The 10,638-nt window shown below is 46.2% G+C and overlaps 1 protein-coding gene across 1 annotated transcript; it reads right to left on the bottom strand.

The window, feature by feature from the left end:
* Positions 1–6,503: 6,503 nt before the first annotated feature.
* On the bottom strand, positions 6,504–9,518 carry LOC308649746 (tubulin beta-2B chain). The gene is made up of 4 exons (XM_081295558.1): positions 9,243–9,518; positions 8,332–8,440; positions 7,942–8,052; positions 6,504–7,583 (listed from the first exon to the last, which is right to left on the bottom strand). The coding sequence occupies exons 1-4, from the start codon at positions 9,297–9,299 to the stop codon at positions 6,523–6,525; spliced, it is 1,338 nt and encodes a 445-aa protein (XP_081151684.1). The 5' UTR covers positions 9,300–9,518; the 3' UTR covers positions 6,504–6,522.
* Between the last annotated feature and the right edge of the window lie 1,120 nt (positions 9,519–10,638).

The raw sequence follows: 10,638 nt of genomic DNA, 5'->3' as shown, positions 1-10,638 counted from the left end.
GTTTATATTTTTTTTCGGGGGGGGGGAGTGTTGGGGATTGAACTCAGGGGCACTCAACCACTGAGTCACATCCCTAGCCCTATTTTGTATTTTATTTAGAGACAGGGTCTCACTGAGTTGCTTAGCACCTTGCTTTTGCTTAGGCTGGCTTTGAACTTGAGATTCCCCCTGCCCCAGCCTCCAGAGCCACTGGCATTGCAGGCAAGTGCCACCACACCCAGTGTAATTCACTTGTTAATTTGGGAGATAGTCATTTCTAAGATTTTAGGAACCATCCCCAAAGTTTGGATTACTTTGTTCCTGTTTCCCCTGAGATTAGGGAGGGGGAGAGATTAGGGAGGAGCAGAGAGGAAGAGAAACAAACATGTCCATTTTAAAAATAAATTACAGTGTCAGAGCAGCAAGGACTACATTCAAAGCATAAAGTAGACTACTGTTGCACTCTCACACCATTATCAACACAGAATACTTCTGTGACCCCAAACTGTGTGGGGGATTTCTCCCCACCAGCAAGTAAGCAGTTACTGCAGCAGAGACCAGCCGGTTGGCCTCTAATTCAGTTCAATTTTGATACTATTGTCAAGGGAAAAAGCAATCAAAAAGGAGTAACATTGGTTTGGGCACTCAAAATGGGGTTGTGAAACCACTGTTAAACAGATCTCAAATATGACCTTTGGACTGGGTTAAACTGCAATATGCTAGCTTTCCTTAACCATTTGTGAAACCCAGTGCTTGGTAGACCAGAACAACACAGACCCTTTCTTACAAAAGACAGCTTAGTTCTAGTCACAGTTCCTGACAAGCAAATAATATAACCACCACCCCTTGGCCAGTTTTAAACTTAAAATATGACCACTATTTTATAAAACCTCAGAGCACATTTTAAAGACTGCTTGGATCTGTGATTTTCTGGATTGCAACCCTAATTAGCCCCCAATAAATGTAATTTTATTTCTGCTCAACTAGAGTGATATGTTTTCTCTGTCAATGCTCTGTACCTGAAGATAGCGTCCAATCCTGCAGGTTGACGACTCACTCTTACAGGACTGCCCCCACTTCAGACTCCTGTTACAAGTAGTAGGTTATTACTTACACTTCCTAACAACTGGCTCTAAATGTGGGTTCCACTGTTGTTTACTAAGATTCAACTTATTTTCTAGAGCATCTCACTGAACTCAGGGAAACAATTGGTTGCCAATTTATTATAAAGGATACCTTGGAAGACTAGACAAAGAGATGTACAACTCAAGGTATGGGGAAGGGGTGTGGAGCTTCCATGTCCTCTCTGGATGACCACCTCCTGGAACTTTCATGTGCTCAGGGCTATCTGGAAGCTCCCCAAACCCAGTATCCCTAAGTTTTAATGGAGGATTACATGGACACGACTGATATTAGCCTGTCTTCTCTTCCTGGAGGTTGGCTGAAAATCCTCACCTTTCTGGTAGCCAGTCCCCATTCAAAAGCTATTTAGGGACCAACAGCCACCAGTCAACTCATTAGCATGCAAAAAAAGACACTTACTTAGAAGATTCCAAGGATTTAAACAGTTGTAGGCCAGAAAATAGGGAGAAAGGCCAAATATACATTTCATAATATCACATCTCTTCTTAGATACTTTAATTGTGAAAGAAACTGCTGTTACCACCCCATATCTCTTCCTAAAAGAAGCTGGAAATTGTGGGAAGGACTAATGTACCCAGCTAAAAGACTACTTTACTCAGCCCTCCCCCTCAAGGAAAAGTGTGGCTGGTGAAATGCAAGCAGGAGCCCATGGGAGATCCTACCACAGATCTTCAAAGGAGGCTGACTCAGTTAGAAGAGACCTTTTTTACCCTTCCTCTCCACCTCCTTCTTTCCCAGAACCTAGATAGCATGACCAGAGCTAAAGTGACCGTCCTGCAAGCAAAAAACTCCCGGGTGACAGCCACCAGCAGAATAGGAAGAGCAGAGGGGCTGGGAATGTGGCTCGGGCGGTAGCATGCTCGTCTGGCATGCGTGCGGCCCGGGTTCGATCCTCAGCACCACATACAAACAAAGATGTTGTGTCCGCCAATAACTAAAAAATAAATATTAAAAATTCTCTCTCTCCTCTCACTCTCTCTTTAAAAAAAAAAAAAAAAGAATAGGAAGAGCAGAGACATAGGATACACGGGTATTGTGCACCTACACTGAGCTGTGTGTGTTCAAACATTTTTTTCCTCCTAAGTGAAAGGGACAGATAATCAAACACCATTGTTGGTGGCAGCTGAATATTATCCTTAATTGCCTCAATGACCTGGGACCATTACTGAATTGGGCCTTCGTTTCTTCATTTGTAAAGTGATGGTGTCATATTAAAAGATCTCCATTTCTAAGACTTCACAGTTCTAAGACTCTATTAATGCACAAGTACAAAATGCCCAATGCTTGCCTGACCTCTATTCCATCTTGGGACAAATCTGAAGTGTGTGTGTGTTCATCCGTAGGTAGAGGTCAATATGATTATAAACATAGTTACCATGTGACCCAGCAGTTATACTCCTACTTCCATACCAAAGAGAAATGAAAACATACATGTACACCAAACTTGTATATGAATGCTAATAGAAGCATTGTTGTGGGCTGGGGATGTGGCTCAAGCGGTAGCGCACTCGCCTGGCATGCGTGCGGCCCGGGTTCGATCCTCAGCACCACATACCAACAAAGATGTTGTGTCCGCCGAGAACTAAAAAATAATAAATATTAAAAAAAAATTCTCTCTCTCTCTCTCTCCTCTTTCACTCTCTCTTAAAAAAAAAGAAAAAAAAAAGAAGCATTGTTGTTTTAGTTCTGAGGATTGAACCTAGGCCCTAGAGCATATTAGGCAAGTGCTCTACCACTGAGCTATATCCCTAGCTTCAGCTCCAGCATTATTCTTTTTTATTTATTTAAATCATAGATGGACACAATTATGACTTTATTTATTTACTATATAGTGCTGAGGATCAAATAAAGTGCCTCACATGTGCTAGGTAAGCACTCTACTGAGCCACAACCCCAGCCTCAGCATTATTCTTAATAGCCCCAAAGTGGCTATTAAGAATAATGTCCATCCAACAACCCAAATGTCTATCCACAGATGAACAGATAAACAGAATGTGGTCTAGCCATACAGTGGCATGTTATTATTCAACCATAAGAATGAAATATTGATGCACGCTACCATATGAATGATTATTGGAAAACAGTGTGTAAAGTAAAAAAAAATAAAATAAAGCAAATCTTAGAGCCTACAAATGGTATGATTCCATTTGCGCGAAATGTCCAGAATAGGAAAATCCAGGGTGGGAAGAAGGGAAGAGTGGTGAGTGACTGTCAATGGGATGGGGTTTCTTTTTGGAGTGATGTTTTAGTGGCAAAGGTTGCACAACTCTGCAAATATACTAAAACCCATTGACTGATACCAGATTAAGTAGTGAATTTTTAATTTTTTTAACTTTTTGGTCCTGGGATTTGAAACCAGGGCCTTGTACATACACTAAGCTGTGTTCCAAGCCCAAGAATGTTTATGGTATGTAAAGTATCTCAATTAAAAGCAAAAAATGACTATAAATCTTTTTTTGGAGGGGCTACTGGGGTTTACTGAAAGAAATCAGTATTAGAGGAGATGTCAAGCACCTGTGGTATACAGGACACATCTTAACTAAAATGAGGATGTATAAATGCTGGTCTCTGGTTTTCACTAACTTCCTATTCACTTTCACAATGACCACACAAACAGAATATTCCTCTTGCAAGCATATTGCATTAGAGCACATGTATGTGGGATTTTAGAACCAGGAAAGTCAACCCGATCCTTTAGTTGCTATGGCACTGTTTGAGTCCGGCTCATCTAGGAACAAGAAACGTCTTCAATTTCCCCTTGAAATAAAAAAATTCATCTTTCCCATCTTCACTATCCTCGTGTGGCCTTTTGTATAATGGGGCCTGCACAAAGCTGCTGTAGAGAAAAGAGCCCAAAGAATCAAAGACCTGAATTGTACAGAAAAGGTCCTGGGAATCTTAGAAGCCTCTGACCCTCCATCCTTGCTTACACGATGAAAAGGGTAAATGAGATGACCTCTGAAGGTTCCAATTACTATTAATTAAACTTCTAATGATGAAAAGGGAAATCTAACATGGTTTTAGGTCATTCCTCAGGCTGATATAGAGATGTCGACCAATATGGCACATGCTGGGATTTTAGTTTCTTCTCAGATGATCTCAAGGTGACTCCAACTCCCCCTTCCTAAACCCCAACTCTGAATCTTGCATTCAGGGGAGGGATGTGTTAAAAACAACCCCCACCATCACTAGCACCACACCATCGCCATCACCATTGTAGTCGTTACCACCAGCACCACCACCAAATAATGGTAACACAGCAAAGGAAACCAATGTTCCCAAAATACTGTCTCTTAACCCAGACATCTGAGCATTTTCCTCACTGAACTATTTTCCCGAGTAGGCACTTAAAGTCTATATTAGATTCCCAGAGCATCTGTTTAAAGGGTCAGTTTGGAACCACTGTTCCCATCAGGCCAAAATAAGCTCTAGCAGCATAGACATGGGAGTGCTGACAGACTAGCAGGATGGCTGGCTGGCACCTGCCTGTCCTTGCCTCATGAGGTGGGAAAGAGAAGCACATTTCCAATATGACAAGAGGCACTTGGCAGCAACCATCTCTTCTCTTCTCCAAGGTCTCCTGGGTTGTAGGGAATGTGTGGCCAAGGACTGGTCCAAAGGTCTTGGCAGCTACCCTTCAGGGTATTTAAAACCAATGTCACCCTTCAATGAGGTTGTTGGAAGCTTTACACCAGCTAAGTAGTAATGACACCTGCCAGTTTGCCATTAAATATAGAAAATTGAAGCCTCTGGCTCTTGACCCGTTTGACCCTACTCATTCCTTAGTCAAGTTTTTTTTGTGATATATAATACTTGTAAAGTGAATTGCTCTCTTTTCCATTTGTGGGAGCCATATGGTAGAATCAACTTATTTTCACACTTTCTAAACTTATTTAGACTGATACTGCTCACACTTTTCTTTAGAACTGTTTTCAAGTAATATTTCTGCCTCTTTTTTAATGAAAATTCATTATGTTCATATCAGATGTAAAGTCATTTTTTCTAACTTTGAATTCACCTAAAACTAGAAAAATCTTAAACCTTATTGTCTTGATAAATGAGCAACTGACTGGCCCAGATGAAAGCAGAGTATCAATGCCATTTTGACAATTTACCCCATAAAACCATGTCACTAAAAAATCCATAGGATCACTGAAATCCCATAGCTTGCTTCTTCTCTGGTAAGAATGCAATGAACTATGAAAATTTTTTTGGCTTGCCCATTTAAAAGTAGCCAATAATCCAGAATCTATAATTCTATTCAAGCCCCAAAGAAGTTCACTTAAGCACAAAGTTTGTTAATACAGTATATGTATGATTGCTGGGGAGAAATTAATTGGAAATGAATCTATCAACTATTTATAAACCTGTTCCCAAGTACAGGCGATTTCATTAACTTAAAAATGTATAATATCTCACACCCACTGACAGAAAACCCACTCATGGAAATGTGCAGGATAGCTATTCACATGTACATAAGGATATATGCAAATATTACTCACTCATATAAGAAAAAAAGTATAAATAACCTGAATGTACACTGGCTAGGAACCAGCTAAGTAAACTATGGCACAACCACATAATGGATGCTATTTATCCATGTAAATTAGAAAAGCTCTGTTTTTTCAAGATATGCCATTAGGCTGTGGGTATATATATATATATATATATAGCTCACTGGTAGAGCATGTCTAGACACTAGGCCTTGGGTTTGATCTCCAGTACTTCCAATAAGTGCACACATTTAAGAAATAAGTAAATATATACTTATTTCATACTGTTTAGAAAGAGGCTACAGATTTGTGTTTGAGTGTGAAGAAAGAAATAAAGGTTTGAAAACATGGAATATTTCTTAAGAGGATATAAGAAAAATAATATTGATAATAATACACTTTTTGTGCTTTCAATTAGGCACCTTCTGAACAAATAAAATATATTCTTAAAGGAATGTTAAAACTCAGGCTGAGCTCTCCTGTAAGGCCCGACTACTGTGTCTTGAATTTTTACCCTACCAAGAGTAAATGCATTTGAGCTTTTACTTATCCTTTTAAAAGAAATTAATATAATGTGTCCAGAAAAAGTGCATTTAAAAATGATAATAGAGGACCAAGAGGAAAAGGAAAAGAAAGAAAAGAGGACACCATTAAGACACAAACGTTTATGTGATTTTAGCCATTACAACAGTAGCTCAGAAATATCTTGACTGTTACATCGATGTCATCAATATTACAAGAGGAAAAAAAAAAGTGACAGGCAACAGTGAAGAGTACCAGAGAACCAGTGCACACACCTAAGACAGACCATGCTTGTTCCTCCAACTGCCAAGGTATTTTCACAGGTAAGCCCCCCACCCCCTCGCTTTCCTTCTCAGCTTTCCCTACCCTGCTTCACGTGCTGAATTTAAGCCTCGTCCTCGCCCTCCTCCTCCTCGAACTCCCCCTGTTCGTCAGCAGTGGCGTCCTGGTACTGCTGGTACTCGGACACCAGGTCATTCATGTTGCTCTCGGCCTCGGTGAACTCCATCTCGTCCATGCCCTCGCCCGTGTACCAGTGCAGGAAGGCCTTGCGCCGGAACATGGCCGTGAACTGCTCCGAGATGCGCTTGAACAGCTCCTGGATGGCCGTGCTGTTGCCGATGAAGGTGGCGGACATCTTGAGGCCCCGCGGTGGGATGTCGCACACGGCCGTCTTCACGTTGTTGGGGATCCACTCCACGAAGTAGCTGCTGTTCTTGTTCTGCACGTTGAGCATCTGCTCGTCCACCTCCTTCATGGACATGCGGCCTCGGAAGATGGCAGCCACGGTCAGGTAGCGGCCGTGGCGCGGGTCACAGGCGGCCATCATGTTCTTGGAGTCGAACATCTGCTGGGTGAGCTCGGGCACCGTCAGGGCGCGGTACTGCTGGCTGCCCCTGCTGGTCAGGGGTGCGAAACCCGGCATGAAGAAGTGCAGGCGGGGGAAGGGCACCATGTTCACTGCCAGCTTGCGCAGGTCTGCATTCAGCTGGCCAGGGAAGCGCAGGCACGTGGTGACCCCGCTCATGGTGGCTGACACCAGGTGGTTGAGGTCTCCATATGTGGGCGTGGTCAGCTTCAGGGTGCGGAAGCAGATGTCATACAGGGCCTCGTTGTCGATGCAGTAGGTTTCATCTGTGTTCTCCACCAGCTGGTGGACAGAGAGGGTGGCGTTGTAGGGCTCCACCACTGTGTCTGACACTTTGGGCGAGGGCATGACGCTGAAGGTGTTCATGATGCGGTCTGGGTACTCCTCACGGATCTTGCTGATGAGCAGGGTGCCCATGCCTGAGCCGGTGCCTCCCCCCAGAGAGTGGGTCAGCTGGAAGCCCTGGAGACAGTCACAGCTTTCTGACTCCTTCCTGACCACGTCCAGGACCGAGTCCACCAGCTCGGCTCCCTCTGTGTAGTGGCCCTTTGCCCAGTTATTTCCTGCACCGCTTTGGCCTGCCAGAGAGAAAAAGAATTCTTGAGTCACTGAAAATTGGATTAAATTCCTTCTTGCCTTAAACCCCTTAATATAGACCAATGAGTCAGTGATCAGATAAGATTATTTTGTGTTATCACCAAATGGCCAGGCATTAAAATATTTGGTTTTGGATGTAATTATAAATAAGGATGCCTAGGACACCTGGCTATTAGAAGTTGAAAGGCAAATGCTTTGTATACCTATATTAAAGCTCAGTTGGCACACAACTGGACTTTCTTCATGCATTTCCTCCAACAGTCACAATTCTCCATCCTAAACTTAAGCTGCCCAGCTTAAAATATGTCTCTCACGTCATTAGCCATGCCAGGCACTCACCAAAAACGAAGTTGTCTGGCCTGAAAATTTGGCCGAATGGTCCAGACCTGACCGAATCCATTGTGCCAGGCTCCAGGTCCACCAGGATGGCCCGCGGCACATATTTGTTACCTGCAGGGAATAAGAGCTGACTTAGACCTGCCCATAGAAAAGGGCTCCATATCACCTTCCTTCTTTCAGGCAATTGCTATTGCCCCCAAACAAAGAAGGACCCACAACCAGGTTTTCAAAGGGCTTGGTAGCACAGGGGAGCCCATCCCAGTGAAAGAGTAAATATCTTAAACTGGTTAGTCCACCCTTTCTTGCAGCCACACCAGGGAAAAGGGAAGAGGGGGTACAAAACTAAAGGGCGGGGGCAGCGGCAAGGGGGTGGGGGATAAAAGCAATTACCAGTGGCTTCATTGTAGTACACATTGATTCTTTCCAGCTGCAAATCACTATCTCCATGGTAACTGCCAGTGGGGTCGATACCATGTTCATCACTGATGACCTCCCAAAACTGAGAGAAAAAGGTTGGATTTAGCCATACACGACCCCATAGAGATGCCGCGATTCACAGTTTGAAAAGCCCCCTATTCAGTTATGACACCCAACATTTTAGGAACCTTAAAGGGCGGTGTGACCCAGAACACAGCAACAAGGATTGTATTTTGCAAGGTCAGAAAGTTGAAACTGGGCGTTTCCCAGGCGAACAGCTGCTCGCAGCGGGCGGTAGGGGTCGTGCTAGAAGGAACCAGTCTACGCCCGGGACTGCAGGTCAACTACCGCAACCAAGCTCTACAGGGTCACCCTAAGAATGGCCGCAGAAGGCTAGAGTACAAGGCGGTGATGAGGGGGAGGAGGGAGTGGCTAAGCGAGAGAATTGACGGAGGGTGGTTTTAGATTCAAAGCACGTCCTCGGACCGTGAAACAATCGCCCTCCGCCCCTCCCCCGCAGCTCGACTCTAGTTCAAGCTAGTTTAAAAAAAAAAAAAAATCAATCCTCGTGTGCGGCGCCCCTCCCGCAGACCGGTGAACATAGTCCAGCTGACACAGCCGTGTCTTGGCCAAGTAGCAAAGAGGAAAGAAAGACCAAGGACGACCGGAATTCCAAACGAATTGCAACAAAAATGAATGAGACCCCTCTCCCCCAGAAAGTCGCCTTGAGTCCACGCCCCACTCAGCAACACAAAGCAGCCGGGAAGGTTTGCTCTAGGGCGAGCTCCGGGCCTGCCTAGGACAGCACCCCGCCCAGAGACTCTGTGGGGTGCTCAGCTCCCGTCCCTTTCCCAGCCGGGGCCCCTCCCCAACGGCGTGCCTACCTTGGCGCCGATCTGGTTGCCGCACTGGCCCGCCTGGATGTGCACGATCTCCCGCATGGTGCCTCTTAACTTCTCTCTGACTCTGATCTGCGTCTGTGTGTCTGTCGGTACTCCGGTTCCACACCTACGAAGAGCTCAACAGGAAAGCGCTCGGGAACCGACGGGCTGAGAGCGTCGGCCCCGCGGGCTCGGCCTTTTATGTGGAGAGGGTGGGGCCGACAGCGTAGACCGCGCCCCCAGCCCGAGCCCCCCAGTCCCCTTCACTCTGCGGCTCTCCAGGCCTGGCTGACGTAATGCTCCGAGCCCTAGGGACGGTCCGGGGGGCTGGACTACGGACGAGTGGCCAATAAGCGCTGGCTAGAGGATCCGTAGAGGGGTGGGGTCTCCTGGGAGTAGGGTGGGGGCGTCAGCATTGTCTAGGGCTTGGGGAAGCGGGAGAAGCTGGGCACCCGGAACTGGGAGGGGGGTGAAGAAGCCGGTGGCCGGAGGGCTGCGACGCGCGGTTACCCAACGGGGTAGGCTCCGGATGGAGAGAGAGCTAGCACTGGATGGGAAGGAGGGAGTACTGGACCAGGTGGAAAGACCGTCAGGTGCTCCGGGTGCCAGCAGGTGGGAGTACTGAGGCACCTCAGGCTGCTCTTTCATCTCGGTTGCCGATTCAGTTTGGCCTCTAGCCGTTCCCCTAGCTAGCCAATGCCCCTTTTCCCAACATTGGAGGCCAGCAGCTCTCCAGGAGCCGACGCCCTGTCCCATGGAGGCTTAGGGGAATAAGGGTGACCCCAGAATAAAGTCGAATGTAATAAAATGTTGGGGTCCAATTGACTGCAATCCCGAACACTCTGCCCAAGAGCTTCGGGGTACCCTTGCCCAGCCCAGGGGTACCCCGTACCCAGCATCGCTCTTCTCTCCTTTGTCTTTGTGGAGGGTCACCGGTTCCCTTTCACTGAGGCGGCAGCATCCTGGGGTGGAGAGACCCCCTATAGTCCCTTGAGCTCTGCCTCACCCTCTCCAATAGTCCACTCTCAGGCCTTACCAAAGACCCCCTCCACCCATCTAGTTGGCTTTTGTTCCTAGAAAATGATGGAGTGGGTGTGGCTGGCCCTGCAGCGTGGACTATCCTGCGGGCAGAATAAGGGTGGGGTCCCAGAGGCGGGGCTGTCGGAGGAACAAAGAGCTCACAAAAGCTTGGGATGTGTTCCGCAATAGAGCATTTACAATCACACTCCAGGCTCTCCCCTTCTCGGGATTTGGTTCATCCATTGTCAAATAAGGGGATGGGTTCCAAGGGCAGTCATCGTCCGGTCCATCGAGAACATTCTTATTTTCCATCGCGGCGGCCAGGAGTTCCCAGACTTGCTGCTGCGGGTAGAGGGGCGAGGGACACGCCTAAATACTG

Source organism: Spermophilus citellus (genome assembly GCF_964194105.1).
Source record: "Spermophilus citellus genome assembly, chromosome: 5".
NCBI lineage: Eukaryota > Metazoa > Chordata > Mammalia > Rodentia > Sciuridae > Spermophilus > Spermophilus citellus.
Note: the sequence above shows the minus strand (reverse complement) of the source record. Positions and strands in the feature narration are given on the sequence as shown.

Coding starts and splice junctions, on each gene's coding strand:
- LOC308649746 (XM_081295558.1), bottom strand. CDS start 9,299: ATGCGGGAGATCGTGCACATCCAGGCGGGCCAGTGCGGCAACCAGATC. Junction 8,053..8,331: donor GTACTACAATGAAGCCACTG/GTAATTGCTTTT, acceptor TATTCCCTGCAG/GTAACAAATATGTGCCGCGG. Junction 7,584..7,941: donor GCCAGACAACTTCGTTTTTG/GTGAGTGCCTGG, acceptor TCTCTCTGGCAG/GCCAAAGCGGTGCAGGAAAT.